This window comes from Crinia signifera, chromosome 8, assembly GCF_055691185.1.
Source record: "Crinia signifera chromosome 8, ASM5569118v1, whole genome shotgun sequence".
NCBI lineage: Eukaryota > Metazoa > Chordata > Amphibia > Anura > Myobatrachidae > Crinia > Crinia signifera.
Genome location: NC_139224.1, coordinates 61,821,469 through 61,846,016, shown reverse-complemented (window position 1 = coordinate 61,846,016; position 24,548 = coordinate 61,821,469). Strand labels below are relative to the sequence as shown.

The 24,548-nt window shown below is 44.8% G+C and overlaps 1 protein-coding gene across 5 annotated transcripts in view; it reads right to left on the bottom strand.

Moving 5' to 3' along the window:
• Window positions 1-24,548, bottom strand: part of MEI1 (meiotic double-stranded break formation protein 1) — a 237,512-nt gene that overhangs the window by 83,948 nt on the left and 129,016 nt on the right. For 4 of the 5 annotated variants that reach the window (XR_014454370.1, XM_083156559.1, XM_083156560.1 and 1 more), the window contains 2 exons: window positions 16,009-16,177; window positions 10,668-10,815 (listed from right to left, as the gene is read on the bottom strand). Coding sequence is in view for 4 of the 5 variants with exons in the window: in XM_083156559.1 (XP_083012685.1) it covers window positions 10,668-10,815; window positions 16,009-16,177 (317 nt within the window). In the remaining variant the exon portion in view is untranslated. The remainder of the gene's footprint in view (window positions 1-10,667; window positions 10,816-16,008; window positions 16,178-24,548) is intronic. The other variant, XM_083156562.1, reaches the window with a different exon arrangement.

Here is a 24,548-nt window from a genome sequence, read left to right as displayed (position 1 = left end):
GTGTAAGCAGCGCTACTACTGTCAACAACTGGTGTGGGTGTTATGTGTAAGCAGCGTTACTACTGTCGGCAACTGGGGTGGGCATTAACGTGTAATTTGCGTTACAACTGTCGGCAACTGGTGTGGGCATTACGTATAAACAGCACAATGATTTTCCCACCTTGCCTACAATGTCGGTGAATGGGAGGCCACCGATGCTGGTAAAAAGAGACCTACTTCCTCTCCCTAGCCTTTCCTCTTCCCCCATTAACTCATCCCCTTTTGCACCATAACCATCACCTCACCCCCTCTCACATACCCCCTCTCATCTGCTGTTATTTCCCCCCTTCTTGCCCACCATCACTTCACCCCCTCTTGCCTGCCATTACCTTACACGCTCTCACCCCTCCCCCTCTCACCACCGTCACCTCACCCTCCCGTCACAACATTCGCTTTCGCACCCCCCCATCACCACACCCACTGTTGCCCCCTATCATCTCATCACCTAGCTCTTCCCCCCCATCGCCTCACACCCTCTCACCCCTTCCTCTCACGCCCCATCACCATACTCCCCGTCACCACACCCACTCTCGCCCCCCGTCACCTCACACTTTCGATTTTAGCCAATAACGTTTGTCACACCAGGGGACTCAGTCGACGAGACTGAGACCTCTGGTGGGGACCTGGACCGGTACCTGAACCGGGGAGGTTGGAGAGGACCCCTGCGCATGAACTGCGCGACAGTGCACCCAGAGCCAATAAGTAGTCAGAGGTAAAAGTACAACCAGATTTATTATGCAGATGGTTGTAATGATACAGGCAGTAAAGTATGCAGGAGTAATGACAGTTCATGCAGATTGCAATACTTTACAGGAATGATGAATGAAGTATCGATGGTGGAACATCGGATGGGTAACGGATATGGAGACTGTGGGTCCGGAATGACGGACGGAAGATAGGAGCTTGACTGTGGGTCCGGAATGACGGACGGAAGCTTGACTGTGGGTCCGGAGTGTCGGACTATCGATGGTGGAACATCGGAGATGAATGATGCTGGAGCATCGGAGGACCAGAGTCCTGGAGCTAGGCTGGATCGCTGGGCTGACGAGGCAGGCTCACAGGTGATGGAATAACCTGGACTTCAACAGGAGATGGAATAACCTGGAATACACTGCAGCATGGAAGACAACACCAGCAGAGAGAGACACTTGCACGGAGACAAGGACAGCTGACCATATACAGGAGACAACTGAAGCACTAGCATTGATCTGAGAGCTCCCAGCATACTTATACCCACTGGGTGGCCAGGATTGGCCGGGCAGGTATGACTGGGAGATCAGATCACACAGGATTGGACGGGAATGACATGTGACTGGGAAAACATGGCAGCCCCCATGTCAGGCTATGGCGGGAAAGTATGTTTGTGCACACCATGCTGGATACTGGGAGCAATGGCGGCGGACAGGTGGATTGCCGTGCACTGAGTACTGTCACTGGGGACAAGGAGAGCGGTGCGCCGCGCAGCCGCGGACTCAGCAGCGCTGAGCAGACTGGAGGATGGCAGCGGTGATGGCGCACGGCAGACAGGACGCCGGCAGGGGTGACGTCTGGACCGCAAGCTGAACCTGCGGAGGCACTTAGCCGGTAAGAAAGTCTGTCTGAGAGCTCGGATCGTGACAGCACCCCCCCCTTTAAGGGTGGCCCCAGGACACCTTTTAGGCTTGCGGGGAAACTTGGAGTGGAACGCCCGGATGAGTCTGGGAGCATGGACATCGATGGCATTGGTCCATGATCGTTCTTCGGGGCCGTAGCCCTTCCAATCGATCAGATATTGCAGACGACCATATCGGATGCGAGAGTCCAAGATCTTACTGACCTCATATTCTGTTCCACGCTGGGTGCAAACCTTAGGAGCCTTGGGGAGCTTGGAATGAAAGCGATTCAGAACCAGCGGCTTGAGCAGCGAAATGTGGAATGTAGCTGGCACTTTCAAATAGGGCGGCAACTTGAGCTTGTAAGCTACTGGATTGACGACTCGCTCAACTGGGAAAGGACCAATATATCGGGGAGCGAACTTCATCGATGGCACTCTCAATCGAAGATTCTTGGTTGACAACCAGACACGATCTCCGGGACGGAGGGCTGGCACAGCTCTGCGTTTCCTGTCGGCAAATTTTTTGTACCTGCTTGAAGCTTTCAGGAGTGAAGAACGAATAAGCTTCCAGGATTTGACGAATTGCCGGATGGTCGTGTCGACCGCTGGAACAGAGGACACAGGTTGCAGAGTGAAGTCAGGAACTCGAGGATGAAACCCATAGTTGGCAAGGAATGGAGTGACATTAGATGAAGAATGATATTGGTTATTATGGCAGAACTCTGCCCATGGAAGGAGTTGAGCCCAGTCATCTTGGGAAGAAGAGACATATGTGCGGAGAAATGCTTCAAGGTCCTGATTCACCCTCTCCGTTTGGCCATTGGTTTGAGGGTGGTAGGCTGTGGAAAACTTTAGCTTGATTTGAAGCAGGGAGCACAGGCTTCGCCAGAATTTGGCTACGAATTGGACTCCTCTATCGGAGATGATTTCGAGAGGCAGTCCATGAAGCTTGAATATCTCTTTGATGAAGAGCTGGGACAGCTTGGAAGCTGACGGAAGACCGGTGAGGGGAACGAAGTGAGCCATCTTGGTGAACCGATCAACAATCACCCAGATGGTGGTGAATTTGTCAGACTCTGGAAGATCAGTTACAAAGTCCATAGAAATATGCGTCCAGGGACGATATGGCACTGACAGTGGCATCAATTGCCCAGGAGGAGACTGACGACTGGTCTTGTGCTGAGCACATTTAGCACAAGAGGAAACAAAGTCCTGTACATCCTGTTTGAGGGACGGCCACCAGTAGGACCTGGTGATAAACTCGTAAGTTTTCTGAATGCCTGCATGGCCAGCGAATTTTGAAGCATGCGCCCAACAGAGCAACTTCTTTCTTAGAGCTGGCTTTACATATCTTTTCCCTGTAGGGGGCGTGAGATTTGAAACTCTCGTTGCGGAGAAGGCCACTGGATCAATAATAAAATGTTGATGTGTGGACTTGGACTCACTTTCTTGCTCCCATGAGCGGGAAAGGGCATCAGCTTTTCGGTTTTGTGTCCCTGGACAGAACGACAGCTTGAAACGGAACCTGGAAAAGAAAAGTGTCCATCTGGCTTGACGGGGATTTAAACATTGAGCAGACTTGAGATACAGAAGATTCTTATGGTCTGTGATAATTGTGATCTCATGAACAGCGCCCTCTAGAAGATATCTCCACTCTTCTAATGCCAACTTGATGGCGAGAAGCTCTTGGTCACCGATGGCATAGTTACGCTCTGCAGGCAGGAACTTACGGGAGTAGAACCCACAGGGATGAAGACGACCATCGGGCGCTTTCTGCGAGAGGACTGCCCCAACACCCACGGAGGAGGCATCAACCTCGAGAATAAAGGGCAAGGTGGTATCAGGTTGTCTTAAAACAGGAGCGGAAGTGAACCTCTGTTTCAACAGATGGAAGGCTTCGATGGCTTCTGCCGGCCACTTCGCTGGATTAGACCCCTTTTTAGTCAAGGCAGTGATGGGAGCCACAATAGAAGAGAAGTTACGAATGAATTTTCTGTAATAATTGGCAAAACCCAGGAAACGTTGAATACCTTTCAGCGAAGAGGGAATTGGCCAATGTTTTCTGCAGTTTTCCTGGATCCATTTGAAGACCGGAACCGGAGACAATGTACCCTAGGAAGGGTATAGACTTCACCTCGAAGACACACTTCTCCAGTTTACAGTAGAGATGATTAGCTCGCAGCCGGGACAGAACCTCTTTGACCCAATAACGATGTTCTGTGATGTTATTGGCGTAGATTAAAATGTCATCGAGATATACAACTACATGACTGTACAGAATGTCCCGAAAGATCTCATTGACATAGTGCTGGAACACGGCTGGGGCATTGCTGAGCCCAAAGGGCATGACGAGGTACTCATAGTGGCCGTCTCTGGTATTAAACGCCGTCTTCCACTCGTCGCCCTCTCGTATGCGGATGAGATTGTATGCACCTCTCAGGTCGAGTTTTGTAAAGATGGTTGCACCGCTGACACGGTCAAACAGCTCGGTGATGAGAGGCAACGGATATCGGTTCTTTACTGTAATGTCATTGAGGCCGCGATAATCAATGCAGGGACGTAGGCCTCCATCCTTCTTTTTGACGAAGAAGAATCCTGCGCCAGCAGGAGAAGTCGAAGGACGGATGAATCCCTTTGCCAGATTTTCCTTGATGTAACTGGTCATGGCTTGAGTCTCTGGAAGAGAGAGAGGATAGGTTCTACCTCTGGGTGGTTCTTTGCCTGGGATAAGTTCAATAGGGCAATCCCACGGTCTGTGAGGAGGTAGGACATCAGCGCCAGACTTGCTGAATACATCTGAGTACTCTTGGTAGGGAAGAGGCGGAAGGTCTGCTGCATCGGCTGAAGAATGACGAGCTGGGAGTACCTTTTGGAGACAGGTACCGGAGCAGGAAGGATCCCAGGAAAGGATTTCAGATGTCTTCCAATCAAGACGAGGATTGTGAAGACGGAGCCAGGGTAAACCCAGAACCAGAGCATGAGTGGCTCGGGGTAAAACCAGGAAGGACAAAAGTTCAGTGTGCAGGACTCCCACTTTTACTGTAAGTGGCAAAGTTCTGCGGGAGACTGTCGCATCAGGAATCCTACTGCCATCCACAGCAGTAAGGAAGACAGTCTTGGAAAGACTTTCAGTGGGCAACCCCCACTTGCGGACCAGTTCTGAAGTAACAAAGTTGCCAGCGGCACCGGAATCAAGAAGCGCGGAGACAGTCTTGAAATGCTGACCAACTTGTAGGGAAACTGGAAGGACACAATCGGTTGCTGATGGAGAGGACTTAATTACTCCTAGCCTACCCTCTCCTTGACGGGCTAGGAGGAGGAGTTTTCCTGACGCTTTGGGCATGCAGAAATTTGATGTGCAGGATCGGCACAATACAGGCAGAGCTGTGCCAACCGTCGACGTCGACGTTCTCCTGGAGACAAGCGGAAACGATTTATCTCCATTGGTTCTTCTTTGGAGTGGACCGCAGGAGCAGTGGGTAAAGAAGGCGGAGGAGTTGGCACTTTCACTGGAGCGCTCTTGTGACGTTCTATAGCCCTTTCTCGGAAGCGTAGGTCTACTTTAACACACAATGAAATAAGGTCGCTTAGACCTGAGGGTAAGTCTCTTGTAGCGAGTTCATCCTTGATACGATCGGATAGGCCATGCCAGAAGGCTGCGTATAAGGCCCCATCACACCAGGAGAGTTCAGACGCCAGAATCTGAAACTGGACCAGATATTGCCCGACGGAGCGGGATCCTTGTCTGAGACGGAGGAGTTCAGTGGAGGCAGATGCTGATCGCCCAGGCTCATCGAAGATACGCCGGAATGTTGACACGAAGTCCTTGTAATTGGACAGGATGGCATCAGATCTTTCCCATAAGGGAGACGCCCACTCTAGTGCCGCTCCACACAGGAGGGAGATGATGTAGGCGATCTTGACCCTCTCAGTAGGGAAGTTACTGGGTTGCAGCTCGAAATGAATCTCACACTGATTGAGAAAGCCTCGACAGGTCTTGGGGTTCCCATCATACTTGGAGGGGACAGACAGATGAAGGCGAGGTGCAGCAGCCATTACAGGAGGATGAACGGGACTTGGAAGTTCTCTTACAGGCTCAGGGCCACTGAGAGTGGTCTGTAACTTATCCAGCCGGGAAGACAGATCTTGCAGGCAATGAATCACTTGGCTCTGCGCAGCCTCTTGCTGATCCAAGCGAACAGCCAGTTGCTGTACAGGGCTGGGTGGAGAAGCTTGGTTTGCGGCTGGATCCATTTGGCTAGTGCTTACTGTCACACCAGGGGACTCAGTCGACGAGACTGAGACCTCTGGTGGGGACCTGGACCGGTACCTGAACCGGGGAGGTTGGAGAGGACCCCTGCGCATGAACTGCGCGACAGTGCACCCAGAGCCAATAAGTAGTCAGAGGTAAAAGTACAACCAGATTTATTATGCAGATGGTTGTAATGATACAGGCAGTAAAGTATGCAGGAGTAATGACAGTTCATGCAGATTGCAATACTTTACAGGAATGATGAATGAAGTATCGATGGTGGAACATCGGATGGGTAACGGATATGGAGACTGTGGGTCCGGAATGACGGACGGAAGATAGGAGCTTGACTGTGGGTCCGGAATGACGGACGGAAGCTTGACTGTGGGTCCGGAGTGTCGGACTATCGATGGTGGAACATCGGAGATGAATGATGCTGGAGCATCGGAGGACCAGAGTCCTGGAGCTAGGCTGGATCGCTGGGCTGACGAGGCAGGCTCACAGGTGATGGAATAACCTGGACTTCAACAGGAGATGGAATAACCTGGAATACACTGCAGCATGGAAGACAACACCAGCAGAGAGAGACACTTGCACGGAGACAAGGACAGCTGACCATATACAGGAGACAACTGAAGCACTAGCATTGATCTGAGAGCTCCCAGCATACTTATACCCACTGGGTGGCCAGGATTGGCCGGGCAGGTATGACTGGGAGATCAGATCACACAGGATTGGACGGGAATGACATGTGACTGGGAAAACATGGCAGCCCCCATGTCAGGCTATGGCGGGAAAGTATGTTTGTGCACACCATGCTGGATACTGGGAGCAATGGCGGCGGACAGGTGGATTGCCGTGCACTGAGTACTGTCACTGGGGACAAGGAGAGCGGTGCGCCGCGCAGCCGCGGACTCAGCAGCGCTGAGCAGACTGGAGGATGGCAGCGGTGATGGCGCACGGCAGACAGGACGCCGGCAGGGGTGACGTCTGGACCGCAAGCTGAACCTGCGGAGGCACTTAGCCGGTAAGAAAGTCTGTCTGAGAGCTCGGATCGTGACAACGTTCATCTTCCATATCTTTTATAAAATCGTTCAGTTTGTATGCACTATATCTTTCATAATCAGCTCAAAGGGAAATTGTTCACCAATATCTTTTGTCTTTTATATCTTCTAGTGTGTATGGACCTTTAAGCTGGGTACACACGCAAATCTGTCCAATCTGACTGGTGATAATAAAAATCTGGAAATGTATATCAGCAAATGACAATCAACCTGTACTCCCAAACACTGGAAAACAGACAAAAACAATTGCTTGGATAAATGTGTTATATCAGATTGATTTATTGATTAATCAGTGACTTTTGTCGTTTTCCAGAGTTTGGGAGCAAATTTTGATTGTCATTTGCTTCCATATATTTTCAGATAGATTGGACAGATAAATCTGTGGGATTGTACCCAGCTTTAAAGCTTTTTCTTGAATCCATGGACTCTATTTTGCCACCAATTGCAGTTTCTAATGGGGAAATTTACTAAGATGGGAATTCTATTTCACATGGGATGTTGCTATGGGCCACCAATCCGAATCTACTTCTTATTTATTTAACACCTTCTAGAAGACAATATATCTTATCTAACTGGTTGCCCATAGCAACATCCCATGTGAAATAAAACTCCCATATTAGTAAATAAACTAAAGTTAGTTTAGTAAATAAGTAAAGCCTCCATCTTTTCTGTAGCCTGTGCGCTCAGCCTATCACTGAGCCGAAGGCTGCTGATTAAAACACTAAGGGACAGATGAGCCGTCGCTCAGTTGCCGTGTTCTGGTACTGTAGGTGGCACCGGTGGATGTCAATCATGGCAGCAGGGAGCCGAGTGGCATGGGTAGGGAACGCAGCTCCGCAGATCGGATTGGTAAGCGATCCAATCTGTGGCGGGGGGCCCTTTCAGGCTCCTTATGCTGGCTCAAAGAAGGGGGATGCTTTGGGCCCCTCAGATCGGCAGGGCCCAGGACGGCTGTCCCCCTTGACTTCCCCTGTCGCCGGGCCTGCCAGTCGGTATACAGTATGTTGTAATATCATTCTGTTTTTATAAATATTTTTTGGTCCAGTTACAATAGCGCTGTTTTGATAATACACTGCTCAATAAAATAAAGGGAACACTTAAACAACACAATGTAACTCCAAGTCAATCACACTTCTGTGAAATCAAACTGTCCACTTAGGAAGCACCACTGATTGACAATCAATTTCGCATGCTGTTGTGCAAATGGAATAGACAACAGGTGAAAATTATAGGCAAATATCAAGACACCCCCAATAAAGGAGTTGTTCTGCAGGTGGTGACCACAGACCACTTCTCAGCTCCTATGCTTACTGGCTGATGTTTTGGTCACTTTTGAAAGCTGGCGGTGCTTTCACTCTAGTGGTAGCATGAGACGGAGTCTACAACCCACACAAATGGCTCAGGTAGTGCAGCTCATCCAGGATGGCACATTAATGCGAGCTGTGGCAAGAAGGTTTGCTGTGTCTGTCAGCGTAGTGTCCCGAGCATGGAGGCGCTACCAGGAGACAGGCCAGTACATCAGGAGATGTGAATGAGGCCGTAGGAGGGCAACAACCCAGCAGCAGCAACGCTACCTCCGCCTTTGTGCATGGAGGAACAGGAGGAGCACTGCTAGAGTCCTGCAAAATGACCTCCAGCAGGCCACAAATGTGCATGTGTCTACTCAAATGGTCAGAAACAGACTCCATGAGGGTGGTATGAGGATGTGTTATGTTAGCGTTCCCTTTATTTTTTGAGCAGTGCATATATACTTTGATTTTCTCTAAGGGTTGAGTATCCCTTATACTGCAGCTGCACATTGGAATTGGTTAATAGATCTGCGCTTAGTCAATTTTCCCTCTTTCCCTTTTTGTACTACAGGAATTTACATGACATCCCTCCCTGTGAGGACCATCTCATGCTTCCTGTGGTGCACTGCCTGGTATCTTTTTTTAACAATAAAAGTAGAGATTCAGTTGAAAATATGTTGGCTTGTCTGATGATGTATGGAGTAGCAAAGTTGGTCAGGCAAGTTGGACAATGATTACTTGGATATATGTTGGTGATGTGTGTTCAGCTTAAGCAATTGTGATGAAATAAGACATTTGATAAATTATTACATTTTTGTTACATACTGTAGTTAATACAATTCTGTTATCAAATACTATTGCTACATGGTAAATAATGCTAGATAATCTTTTTATATATTTATTAAGCAATTATTTCAATTAAAGCACTTAAGGGCATTAAGGGATGATCAGAATAATGGTCATTACTGTCTACGTAATATTGTGCCCACTTTTTATTTCTTTGTTTAGCAGAAAGAAAACCAATTAATCACAATAACGTTTTGGTTTTAAGAATTTGTCTCAGTGTTTTCTGGAAAAAAGGTAAACTATTTTTATATTTTCCTCTAAAGCAGTGGTTCCCAGCCTCGGTCCTCTTGTATCCCAAACAGTTCACGTTTTCCAGGTCACCCAGCATGTGCACAGGTGCACTCAGTATTCACTGACACATTTTAAAAGATCCACAGGTGGAGCTTATTATTTCACTTGTGATTCTGTCTGGAGACCTGGAAAATTTGAACTGATTTGAGTACCTGAGGACTGAGGTTGGGAACCACTGGTCTGATGTATGAAATAAATATAAGAAATATTTGCACCAGTAAAAGGACAGGCACCAGTAATAGTGTAGCAGTCCCACCATTTTGCAAGTCCAGAAGGGAAGCTATATGATACATGAGTGCCTCTGAGGGTTATGTGGGTGGTACCTAAATTTGATAGCCTTGCCTGAAGAGGTGAGTTTTAGAGGTGAGATAATATTAATATTAACTTTATTTTAAAATATAAGATTCTGGTTCAATATACCAGCATTTGACTATTTCTGATGTTATCCTTAATATATGCAATATGAAGATTCATATCTTTGAAATCTTAACTAAAGAGTAATATTAAATGCAAATTTCATATATTCTATTGGAATATGAGACAGAATGTTGGAAACTACTTATAATCTGAAGTATAAAACATGCAAGGGGCTGATTTTGAGGCACATGCAACTTTGTATGCAGCTGCATTTAACGAGTTTTTGCTTACTGTGACTGTATGCCTGGGCTGTATATGCATAATTTGGATTGTACACATGATTCAGAGATGTACAAATCTAAGAAACCATCTTTTGTGTTCATATATTCATTCAGGATGCCAATTTCATACAGATCTCCTTCACCTAGCATGGTGGAAGGTGTTGAGTGCCAATGACAATGATAACAGCTGTTCTCACACATGTAAAAAATTTGGAAGGCGCAATGTGGGAAAAAAAATTAAATGTAAAGGTTCATACACACTTTGCTTTTGCCCAGTGTGTATGCAGACGAATGATGGGGTAAATTGTTCGGCTGAAAATCGCTCAGTTCATACACACTGAGCGATTTTCACCCGTCCAGGCGATTTTTTTTTTTTTACGCGGGTGGACTACCTTCCATAGCAGGACTCTATGGAAAGCTGTCCACCCCGTTGCTCATCTGCTGGTAATATCAGCAGATGATCGGTGTAGCTAGTAATTGTAGTATAGCCACAATAGCTTTCTGTTTGTAATCTATTATTATTCAGAATCCAGCCATAAATTCATCTCTATGTTGCTCGGAAGCAAGCCCAAACTGTAATCCAAAGATTGAGTTGTAAAATGATATTTCTTGACAAATAACACATACAAAATAATTAGAACAAATGTAATTTACCATATTTAGATTTTCACATTTGTCTTGACATTGTGACAAAAGATAGAGAGCACCTCGAAGTAAATATGAAGAAACCTGTTCACCTTGACTTTGCATGGAATGAAGAAAACTTAGAACTGCCCAGAATAATTCAGTCTCTGGTATAAATCTGTTATATAAAAGAAGGCATATTAATGCATTAACCCATTTTTATCAAGCAAAAGCAGAAAGATCAGGACTTTTTTAATGGTGTTAAATAAGCATGGTTTTTCCCGTCATTGCCAAAGATTTCCCCACTTGTATGATGGATAGCACAGTGTGCACAAACCATATTTATTATTTATTTACATTTTCTTATATAGCGCAGCAGATTCCGTTGCGCTTTACAATAGTAGACAGTGATAAAACAAACTGGGTAACAACAGACAGATTTGGATGTAGGTGAGCCCTGCTGCAAGCTTATAATCTATAGGATAGCAATACAATACAAATATAGACATCACTGATTAAAATGGTAGTTGACATGCGTAGATTTTTGTCTCAAAAATGTATGGAGGAATTCACTAAAGCAGAAGCATACACATATGAACAAGCCAACAAGCTACTTGATATTTTACAAATAGCTGCATTGGAGTTAATTTACCAAGTGCACTCAGTATTCAATACAAAAAGGATTATTTTTTATATTTTTTTTACTTGTGCACAGTGACGTAACTATGGAGGATGCAGGGGGTGCAACTGCTATGGGGCACGGACCTTTGGGGGGCCCGAGGGCTCAGTAGGCAATCCCCTGCAGCCTAAAGAATGTTTTATTAAGTAGTGCCTTGGCAGTGCAGTGCAGCCGTCCCATGCCTCATCTCTTTCCCTGCTCCAAACGCCCCCTACCTCCTCCCTCCCCGGCCCGCCTGCGGCGCTATGTTTGGGTCTGGCTAATCCAGCCTCTGCTGCTAGATCTGCTCCCCTCTCTCTTTGACACTGCCGGGGCTCAACTTCTCTATCTGGTGACCATCCCCGGCGCGGAAATGGTGGTACAATGTACTGCCGCTGGTTCTGTGTGCAGGGACCCGGGCCTGGAAGCGCTGATTACACAGAGACGCTGATGTGGATGTTTGGCGCCCACACTGATGTGGAGATCGGGTCAGCTGAGGAGACCCAGCAATGATGTATAGAGCTGGCGCCGGAGAGGGGAACCGCACTGCTGAGGAGACCCGGAGATGATGTATGGAGATGGCGCCACGGAGGGGACCCACGATGCTCAGCCTGAGACCCGGTGATGTGGAGATCTGGTGCCGTGCCACTGCTGCTGGAGGTACCATGCAGTTTATATTGAACACTGAAGGAGGGGGAGGGGCACTGTGCAACCTGTAATGCCCCCCCCTTGTCCCCCCCCCACACACACACACACACTCACTCACTCATCCTCCTGCTGCCTCACCTCTCTTCTATTTCTCTCATTCCACCCTCCCCTATCTTACTCCCCCTCCATTGCCCTCCACCTAGTCTATTTCTCCTTATCTTTCTCCTCCCCACCTCTTTACCCATGCTTCCACCTCTCTCTTTTCCCAGCTCTCTTTCTTTTCCCCCCATCAGTCTACCTACCTGGCGCTTTCTCTCCCAGACTCTCCCTCCCTGTTATTCTCTCTGACTCCTGATCATACCCCTACCTTTCTCTCTTGCTCCTCTCCCTCTCTATCTGACACCTTCTCTCTCTCTTTTTTTCACATTCCCTCTCTTTCCATGACAACCCTCCTCTCAACTCTCTGTCCCTGACACCATCTTTGTCTCTCACTCCCCTTATTCTGCCCCCTAAGGGGCATTGTAGCGACAGTGGTACAAGGGAGGTGGGGGCTTTTGAAATGTTGCTATGGGGCCCCAAAAGGTCTAGTTACGCCTCTGCTTGTGCACATGATTTATTTGCATAGTACATTTCAAGGCAAATACATACAAGCTCCACTTTTGTGAAACCTATACAACCTGGAATTGTGCAATTACAGTGACATTTAACTTACAGTATTACATTTTATATTCATATACAAGCATGTATCAGTTGTTTTAATGCATCCTAAGGATAAGGAGAGTCAGAGAATTGTTTATTGTCTGTCTCCGCAGTACCTACAGTGTAATTTGTTGTTATTTCATAGAAAAATATCACACATGGACAGGAGCAGATGTTCCACCGAGAAACTAAACAAGTACCATTATCAGCGCATCGGCTATGCTGCTGAGTGGCCATATTTGTTATGCGCTCTTTCTGCTACCTGAGTCCCTTTCCCTGCTAAGCAGTAGATGTCTGCTATAGTAGCCAAGCACAGAGATTAACAACCACTTAGGTGTCAGCTACTGTAAATAGCCACTTGATGTCCCTGTTCTCTCCACCTCTTTACTCTGTTAGAATAATGTCACAGGGGTAATGTACAGGGATGAGAGTTTTTATTCTGGGGATCAGATATAATACTGTGTTCTACAGTGAGATGCGTATAAAGAGTGGCAGTCGGTCACACTTATATATTGCACTTATTCAGCATCATTCACCGTCCTGTATCTATCAGTTGTTTAATACACTTTAATCCACCACACGGTCAATTATGCTGAATAGGTGTGATAGATAAATGTGATCCACTGTTGCTCCTTCGGTGAATACAAAGAAGTGCATTTGACTGCAGGATACAGCACGATACCTTGTCCCTATTATAAAATTCTCATCCCTGTACTCTCATATTATACTCTTGCTGAAAAAGAAACAAGAGTGATACAGTGTGTATATGAATAAGATCTAACTCTATAAAGTTAAACACTAAGCACATACTGTATAGGAAATATATTGTCCATAATACATTGAATATAGGCAGTGGCTACTTACGTTTTAATACACCTTTTTTCATTCCTTTATTCACCCACTGATTTTTAATATATCACAGATTTTATCAATAATAATAATAATAATAAAAGTTATATTTTATTTTCCATTTATAGGACTCTCAGTGCACCCATATCATTGCTTTCTTTTTCTTGAATGTGTATCTTAGACTTATATTCAAGCAGTGGGTAGCACCTCCAAACATTAAAAGGCATTGCTCCAAGTGAACTATCACAAGTGGGAGATAAGAGGGTTAAGATAATAATATTTTGGACTGGTGCAGGATTCATAACTATGGGCCTTATTCTGGTTGAGTCGGATGGCTCCGAATGCGGACGGACGTGGTTGGTGTTTGCGCATGTGCAGAGGCGTATCTGCACATGTGCGAACTCCTCACCCGTACGAACACGACGTGAGATCCGTGCAGAAAATGATCGTACGGAACCATCCATTCAGGGGGTGGAGAGGGGCGTGAAGGGCTGATTTTGCTGAATTACCATATGCATACGCCCTGCATTTCATGGGCGTTCCCATGAAAATGCTGGGGGCGTACGTATGGTAATCTGGCCATGACGCACGAGTGGAGGGCGGACATATGACATAGCCGGATGCCAGCTGCCCACCCATATCCCTGCTTTTGCACAAAGAAATGCCCGAGTGGTCTGGAGCACTCGGTGCTGCCTGACCACTCGGTCCGGCATTCGATGGTTGGCGACCATCAAATGATGGGGCGGTTCCCACAGATGGAGGAGGTGTTCACATGAAAAATCCACTCACAGTCCGTTTGGTCGGTGTCTTACTGCATTCGGACAGTGTGAGCGATCCGTACAGAAGGCGTGGCTAAAAACACTCGGTTCCTGTCCGAAAATATGCATCTGTCTGATTCAACTAGAAGGGCCTATATGTGTGAATATCCATCATTGCTATATCACCCACCACTCCATCTATTGATGTTTTAGATTTAGTTATGGATAGGTGGAGAGCAACTTTACATAGCAACTCTCTTACACCTTTCTCTGAATTTATCTCAGAAATCGGCCTTATTGATGTTTCGTTTTTCACATGACATGCAGTACTTCTGCTATTCATCTACCTTTAATACACATGATGCTTCCCATTTCCTTCTAATGAAACCGCTAGACTGACAGACAGCGGAGAAACGCGTTAAGGGTCACAGATATCCAGCATCTCCCCCTGTTTTTATAGCCCTTGGGTGAGATTACCAATCTATCTCATTTAAGCACTTGCCACTTTATTTCACAGTGGTATTCTGTTCATTAAATGTTACAAGGCTTGGCTACAATAACTTTATATCAATCCAAATCGAATCATTGGGCGAGTGTACAGTATATCTTATTTCTATTGTTGCATATGATTTATTAACTATATATTTTTAACATTGTTTTATACATCAAGAAATTGTTAACATTTATCATCAATTGTGTGGCACTCTCTTATTTATTTATTAACAGTTTCTTATATAATACACACATATTCCACAGCGCTTTACAGAGAATATTTGTCCATTCACATCAGTCCCTGCCCCAGTGGAGCTTACAATCTATATTCCCTACCACATGCGCACACACACACACACACACACACAGACATTCGAGGGTTAATTTTGTTGAAAGACAATTATCCTACCCCTATATCTTTCTTATAGGCCTTTTATACAGAGAGGGTTGGTATGATTTGTTCTCTTCTCTCTTAAGTGCTTCCATGTTTCTGTGCACCTGTCTTTTTGTCTATGACCTGTTTGGGCCTCATGCTCTACGCTTGAAGACCAATTAATTTGCTCAGTAATTATCTATATTCTGCAAGATTTCCTGGATGCTACATCCCTTTGCTTCAATACGAAGGACTGATTTTTTTTATTGCTTTTCTGTACTGTATGCACCATTTTTATTGTTATTCTTTATATGCCATTTTTACAATCTTGCATAATCTGTACATAAGATTTTCTTGAAATAAATAAAAATTATACAATAAAAAAAAAAACGCATGCTGGTAGAGTTCATGGTTCCAAAAAACGAGACCCTCACTAATTTTAAATCTATATAGACATGTTCTGGCCATTCTAGGTCTTTTACCTTTCCAAATAAAAGTGGACATACAGTAACATTGAGCGGAACTAGGGAGTGGACGGCCCTAAATAGGTACAGAATTTTAGGGAGAAGCTTTCATCTTAATAGAGGATAGAAGGCCCATCCAAGATATACTGTAGCATAAGTTGTCCATTGCTTGCTGAGTGTTACAAATTGGGTCAAACGTGGGAGAAAATTACGTGATCGCATCTTAAAAGTGTAGAGGGATTTTAATGCCTATGTATTGAAGGGAAGAGGTTTGCCAGGCATAATTATATTTAGTTTGTAGGGAAAAGAAAAAAGCATTATCTATTCCCAAAGCAAGAGCCTCCATACAGTACCTATTTATCACATTTACCAATTTAGGTACTAGAATTTAGTATTTAATGCATTAAACAAACATTGCATTTATATTTACCTGTCTTCTACAAGGTAAGCAACAGAAAAAATCACAACAAGTGCCTCTTGATGGCATCTCAGCGCTTCACTATTGTTACGGTTATGTGGTGATTCTAGTAAAACTGAAATACTTTCTGCAATACTGCCATCAATGTGAGTCATATTCTTTTTTAAAACATCAGACACTTCTATCAAAAGAGAAATTTGTGTAAGTACGTAACTATGCTTGGTGTAACAGTCCTTTTATTTATTAAATGGGAGAATTTAGCACAGTTTTAAAATTTTCAATAAATAAAAATAATGAGGAAAACTATGGCTATTATTAAGTAGCAGATTAATTAAGTAGAGGGCGTAATTGCAGAAATAACAATATTAATGTTAATACTACATGGCAACTCAAACTCTGAATTAAGCATAGCATATACTGTATTTTTCTTACATTTTAGTAAAATACAAATGAAAAACATAGACAAATCAATACATCTATAGAGTAGACCTGAGCTATCATATCAAAACACAAAGATTGTCCAATCCAATAGTCACTGCATCAGAAATATCAATATTTGTTTTGTAAAATCGTTTCTTTGCCACGGTATATCTGTAAGGTGTAAAATGCACCTTAATAAAAGCATAGGACAAGACTGGATTTCACATATTTGCAAATATCAAATTTGTATGCATACTGTAAACAGCTGTGCATCTTAAAATACACTTCAACTTCATGTTATTTTTAATATCCTTACTTCAAAATTAATTTTATTTATTTAGTTTCTTATATAGCGCAGCAAATCAGCTGCACTTTTCAATAGGAAACAGTGAAAAAACAACTGACTAGTAACAAATTGACAGAGTTAGGAGGGCCCTGCTCACTAGCTTACAATCTATATGGATACTAGGAGGTATAAATAAGGATATGATTCCATAGCGTGGCAGCCCCACCAGATTGCAAGACAGTCCTGATGGGATGAAATTAGATATGACTGCTAATCAGGGGCGGATTGGCCCACCGGGACACCGGGCAATTTACCGGTGGGCTGGTCCAAACCCCCCTGTGTCAGGCCGGACCATCTTGCCTACTGGCCGGGTAGAGTGTACTGGCCACGCCCCCTCCGCCAGAGCACCTCAGAGCCAGAAGTAGCGCACTGATAAACAGGACAGTGCGCATCACTTTTTTGCCTGCAGTGGCTGCACTGACGGACCTCTCCTCCTCAGAAAGTTTTTTGGTTGAAACCCGCACTGTCGTCTCCACTAAGACATTTGTAAATTTTATGTCCATTTTGAAAAGTGGAGTGGATAATTAGATGTTACCAGGTCCTATAGTAATTTTGATTTAAGAGAACCTGAAATTTCTGTTTACAAGGCTGGCGGTGCTCCCCAGAGTCAGAAAAACAAACAAATATACAGAAGAAAAAGAAGACTCATGTGTGGGGGCACTCCTTAATAATATATACCCGTAACTTGCACAAGTGTATTGGGAGAAACTATGGGCCTTATTCTGATCGGATCGGTGAAACGTGCGTACGGACGTGCACACTGAGCGTTTTCCGCACACTCTCACGGTGAGCGTAAGTCTGCCCACAGAACAGCCGCACACGGACAGTCTCAGACACCGGCAATGGGGAGTGGCGTACATATGAGCGTACACCAACGTGCACGGGCGGGTCTCAGTCTTCTTCGCTCAGAGACTCAGCGTGTCTCTCCGATCGTGAGAGGATGTGCGTCCGAGCACGGTGGCGTACGCTTCGCATATATTGTCCTGCAAATATTCCCTTTGAAGTATAATTATGACAATTACTTAATTATACTAAGTATACCAACATTGCAAGTAGAAATGGTGTCCCAATAACTCATTGTTGGTGTTAGACGTGGTCGATGTGTTTAAAAAATAAATTAGACTTGTATGTTTGTGTTGCAGTGAAAAAGTTGACACATGTCGACTCCTATTAATTGTGTCTCCTGCTTTATAAAGATGTAAAACACACTTTCAGTAAGGGTGTAGATGGTTAAAAAATAACTACCTGGACATATAGAAACGTGTATTTGGATTAATAGTACTTAAAAAATAAACCAACCTTTACATGTTGAAAAGTGTAGAAAGAGAACCTTCCTAGGTATTTCTGGGCTGTGCAGGGCCGGATTATAATGGGGGCACAAGGGGTCAGTGCCCCTGGGCCCCCCTCTAGCTAGGGGCCCCCTGTGGTTGGCATGTATTTTTCAAAAACAATTTTTTTTTTTTTTAGCTAAAGGTTTTGTGCATGGGAGTGGGGTAGTGCTGCAGCTTCACCTAGCTGCCAATGTGACAATGATTAATGGTGCTGAGCATTGGGAGCCAAGTGTGCAGTGCATTACTGGGAGTTGACTAAGTCCCATGACATTTTGCACCAGAGGGCAGAGGCGGAGACGTTTGTGCTGAGCTCTGATTGGTGGAGCTCATTACATGCTTCTCAGGCCCATGGATAACAGCAGCAGCAGCCTAGTCATGGGAGGGTTTTTAATCAGAGGCAGCACTGGGACTGTGAGGTATCCTACAGAGTAAGGTGCAGAGGGACAAACACAGGCTTTTCATGTGGTATGTATGTATGCATGTATGTATGTATGCGTGTGTGTGTATATATATATATATATATATATATATATATCTATCCCCTGAAGTTACCCATTGACCAAGTTTATACTGCCTTTACTCTGTATTTTGACAGTATAATATTCCCCATGCAGTTTGCGGCCAGTAATGACAAGTGCAAGGGGGCCCCCTTGTCTAAAGTGCCCCGGGCCCCCCGAAGGCTTAATCTGGCACTGGGGCTGTGTGTGGCTTGCAGGTAGTGAAAGGAGGCATTTCATTTAATAGCCTGCAGCATGGCTTATTGCATTCAGGTGTATGTAATTTACTTGTATTCGGTGTTAAATAGCAGACCCAGGCATCCGCTCTTATGCGGTAGCTCTAAAAGTGGTCAGGAGCACTCTTTGGCGTCTGCCTGTTTTTGGTCCAAAATGTACGGTGCGTTCGCCGATCGAGGCTGTTGTGGCACCGTGCATTTTGTGTGCACACCCCCGTGTACGCCCAGTTTTCCTCATTATTCCGGCCACTCCCATAAAAATGCCCACATGCCGCCCACAATGTCTGTGTTCTTGCGGACAGGTTTTTTCGCACGGAGAGACCCGTCTGTGTGCGGTCACAGCGCGAAAGATACGCATGGGCAGATGGAAAAAAAAAGCCAGATCCAACCGTGTACGGTCCGAACGCACCAACCAGAATAAGGCCCTATATGTCAGGAAAAATTGTTTAAAATTAAAACTCAACTTTTAATATATGAATGTTAATATAAATGGTAATGATTACATAGAAAAAAAAATAAAAAATGCACAGCAAATTACTTTCTATCCCTTTGATGTCAGGTTGTAGTAAGGCCCCTTATTAGACAATTACATGGATAATTTATTTATCTCAAAATCAAGACACTTGTAAAGAGCACAGACAGACAACCACCGTATAATTAATTCATTCAGTGTAAATGTAACCACATCTCCTATAACAAATTTCCCAGTTCTATATCAAATATGTAAAGAAACTCAATTTTTGTAGCTAGAGCATGTAGCCTAGTCTATCATGCACTTCAAAGAAGCGCAGCTGTGTTCTGTATACAAGTTGAAGGATACAATTTCCTTAATATATAGATTTATATAAAAAGACACATATAAAAAATATATATAATTATTTCAGAGAAGTGCACTTCATAAGATTTACATGGATCACAAGAACATAGACATGACAATCACAGGCAACATATAACACATAAAAATGCTTTGCATATATATTGTGGTAAGATGGCTATATATATATATATATATGTTGGCTCAATTGATGGACTTAGACATATTCAGCATGGCAAGTTTTATAGTTACCAGTCCCGCTCCATATAAACTTCAGAGCTGTTTTGTGGTCTTTCAGTCAACCTTTCAATAGGTGTTCATACCAGAGTCCACCCTCCTCAACCAGCAAGCTGTTTTATTCACTGGGGAGGGGTAAAGACAGCGACCACACAGCAATTGTAATCCCAGCTTAGAGATGTAACAGCGGTGGGTACACTTGTAAAGAGCGGTGACCAGTTCCATACAGCTACAAAAACGCATTTCTCCGCCTCCAGGTGGGTCAGCGGCTTCCTCTGGGTCCTCGCCGGTCTGTGTGGTCCGGCGGCTGTGCAGGGAGTCTCATACAGAGCAACCGACCTCTCGCGAGATTTCCCCTTGTCTTGACTCGCTGTTCAGACGTTGGGCAAGTGGGCGGGCCACAAACACCGGCTCCGGGGGCAGTATACGGCTCGCGGGCCGGAGGTTCCCCACCGCTGCCTTAGACAATCAAGCAATAATGATTTCTCTGTAACACGGCATTAAGGTTATTTATATAAGAAATTCATAGCCATAATAGCATGCAGTATTTCAAGTAGAAGTACAATGTAACATCTGTGATGCACCATCAAATTGAAACATCACATATAACTTGTTGATACAATGTGTCTTCTTAACACAGTTAAACAAAGCTTTAAGCTGGCCATACATCAGAAAGATCGATCTTAAGATCGATTGCGCTCATGATTGTGTACAATTTCCCTTGAAATCCCTGGCAGTCCTTGGTGGTTTTTGGACATACAATCATATCACAATCCATCATACAATCAGTCCTATAATCCATCTGCTGTATGATTGTGTACACAAGATGTGCACACAATCTGCATACAATCCGTCATACAATCCATCTGCTGCATGATTGTATGATTTGTGTACACAAGATGTGCACACAATCTGCATACAATCCATCTTAAGCTGGCCATACATCAGAAAGATCGATCTTAAGATCGATTGCACTCATGATTGTGTACAATTTCCCTTGAAATCCCCGGCAGTCCTTGGTGGTTTTTGGACACACAATCCATCATACAATCAGTCATACAATCCATCTGCTGCATGATTGTGTATACAAGATGTGCACACAATCTGCATACAATCCATCATACAATCAGTCATACAATCCATCTGATGATGGATGGTATGATTGTGTACACAAGATGTGCACACAATCTGCATACAATCCATCTTACAATCAATTGAGATTGTATGATTGGGTACAATATCTTTCTGATGTATGGCCACCTTTATTATAATTGACAGTTCAGTACATCTGCTAAATACATCATTAATCGGCAGAGGTATTAAACTCACATTGGCATTCAGGTTCAAAACAGATTAAAGTGACTTATTTTACCTGACTCACATTTGCTATAATTAAGGGCCTTATTTTGGTTCATTCTTTCTGACAAAATCCTTCTTAGATGGACAAAACCATGTGCACTGCAGGGGGGGCAGATGTAACATGTGCAGAGAGAATTAGATTTGGGTGAGTAATTTTGTTTCTGTGCAGGGAAAATACTGACTGCTTTATTTTTACACTGCAATATAGATCTCACTTTGAAGTAAAACCCCACCCAAATCTAATTCTCTCTGCACATGTTACATCTGCCCCACCTGCAGTGCACATGGTTTTGCCCATCTAAGAAGGACTTTGTCAGAAAGAATGAACCAAAATAAGGCCCTAAGGCCCTTATTCTGTTCTAAGCGGTAACGGCCGCATGCGGCCGTTCCGCCGATGTTTTCGCTCTGCGCATGTGCAGAGGGCACTCTGCGCATGTGCAGGCGAAATCGCCGCACATTTTTTTTTAACGCCGCAAAGGGGGCGTAGAGGGGCGTGAGGGGCTACTAAGCCTCATTACCCTATGCATACGACCCGCGTTTCATGGGCGTTCCCATGCAAACGCGGGGCGTATGCATGGTAATGAGGCTGTGACGCATGTATTGGGGGCGGGCATCTGACATCGCCGGATGTCAGCTGCCCGGCCCCATACATGCTTTTACACGGACAAGTGTCCGTGAGGTCTATGGGTGCGGGAGCTGGTGGAGCGTGCGGCCCTGCCTTCGATGGTCGGTGACCATCGAATGCAGGGGGCTGCTCCAAGATGGTGGAGGCGTATCCCCCGCCATTTTCATGCGGACCGCCACATGTCCGCGTACGGACGGCCGTGGCGATCCGTATTGAAGGCGGGGATTCGCCTGCACGGTCGGAGCCGCATATGCGGCTCCGGCCGTTCCAACCAGAATAAGGGCCTAAATGAGGTAGAGAGAATAAAGATTGCTAGTGTCTATGGATCTCACCCAATTTCTGCTTTCTTGTCATCATTAATAAGAGGATAACAGATGAGAGAATTGGGGAGAGACACATGCAGTGAAGAAAAAGAATGGCCAGAATAGCCCTTCTGCTGCTCCCTGTGTGAGGTAGTGCGGCCACTGTTACTCTTGTGAGAATTGCAGTGGGAACACACACACTCTAGGGAGTGAGGGAGGATTTAAATGCCTTCAAATGAGGTCTTTAAAGTTTAAAGATATAAAGCTTATATTTAGAAAGTTGTAACTTAGTGTCACTAAACCTTGCTGATGCCAAAAGTTTTTTTACATAAATAGTTTCTAAAACAGTTAATTGGCAGATTTTAAATAGAACTCGCCTGAGACAGTTTAGAAATCAATATAGCTAAAGATAGTTGTGAGAATTGTGTAAAGCATAGGAGCCGGCAGGAAAGTTTGTTACTGCGTAACCTCTAAAGACGGCTCTGAGTCAGTGTGCGGCTTTACAGTTAATAGATAAATTATATTATAGATGCCGCTAGACTGTTAGATACAGTGGGGCAGATGTATTAAGCCGGGCGAAGAGATAAACTGGAGATAAAGTGGAAGGAGATAACGCCCCAGCCAATCAACTACCAACTGTCAGATTTTGAACACAGCTGATTGGCTGGTGGGTTACCTCCTTCCACTTTATCTCCAGTTTATCTCTTCGCCCGGCTTAATACATCTGCCCCAGTATGTGTGGCCGTAGGGAGAGTTAGCGCAGGAGCCGGCCAGCGATGATGGTCTCCCCGTAGTGCTTAGATACAGGTGCAGTCTTTGTTATTACACTGAGATTATGTGCGGCAGACTGGTTCTACGTGCCACTGGACCACGGCTAACGTAGCTAGTCAGCAAATGCCAAAGATGGGTTCTTGCGCTTTGTATTTCTGGTTCATATTAAGCCACGGTGGAGTCAGCTTGCTCAGGGGTTATTGCTGGTGCATGGAAGCAGCTTAGGAAGACATCCTGTCTGTGCTGTCTCAGCTCAGGGTATTTAAATGCTCTGAGATTGGTTCAATTAATTATTATACCATTTTGTCACTTTTGGGAGAGAAAAGCGGCTTATTGCCAGGTCACAAAAAGTATTTTGTTTAATTATTAAAGGTGACATGATCTAATTTTTTTGTAGATCTTGTAGCAAGTATTTGTGCATTTATAAAGTAGAAAATTAATTCCAAGGAGGATAATAGTAGATAATATGCAATCAATTAAGTAATCTACTTTGAAAAGAGAGCAAAAGACTTGTCTATGTTACTATCTAGAGCAGGGGTGGGGAACCTTTTTTGTGCCAAGGGCCGTTTATATGGGGAAAAAATCCTTCGGGGGGCCATATGTAAAAATTTATTTTACAAATTGTCCTGCTTCAGCCATCCTACGCTCCGGCGGCTGCCACTGAATAGGTCTGACAATCTCCGGCTGCTGTTAATTAAGAGGAATCTTGCGAGAACTACCGACCTCCCGTGAGAAATCCCCTGTACTTGACTCCCAGCAAAGCGGCCGGGCAGGTGGGTGGGCCACACAGACCTGCTACGGGGGCCACATACGGTCCCCGGTCCTGAGGTTCCCCACCACTGATCTGGAGAGAGGATTTGGGATCATATAATAATTTAGAAAAGGGGGCCATGCAACATCACATCTGTCTATTATGGGGTCTGTATTTAGGAAGAGAGGAGATGATGTCTCCAAGAGGATAAAAAAAAAAAACCTTTTATTCTTATATAAGTTAGGCAGCAAGAAAATATATATATAATAACATTACACGTATACATACACACACATATACGTGTGTGTGTGTGTATATATATATATATATATATATATATATTTGTGGTACAAGATCGCACTCCATTCAATGAAAAATAACTGCCAGGGTGATGTCCAGAACTTTGTGGGAAGTACAGTATATAAAGGATAGAAAGGACTCTCCAGACTTATTTATGCAAATAAAATCAGCTGTGTATTAATAATTTTCATATGCAGCAGAAATAAAGTTGATACTTGACAGGTCTTCGTTGGATTTTAGAACATGCTAGTATTTTTGTAAACTTTGTTTGATTACTCCCCACAGGGCTTCCTGCTCGCTGTCACCACTCAACCCTGACAGCATTCAACACAGCCTCCGCATCCGCCAATTCCCCCTCGCTCCGTTTTTTGAGCGAGGGGGAATTGGCGGATGTGGCTCCAGAATCAGCGTCCTATGACGGCGAGGATTTCCCCAGTACGTTGAATAGAGCGAGCGGCCAGCGCGGGGGTTAAACAGCGAGGATCGCTGTTTTTCAGCAATCCTCGCTGTTTAACCCCCTCGCCGGCCGCTCGCTGCGGCATTGAATACCCCACTTAGTGGGT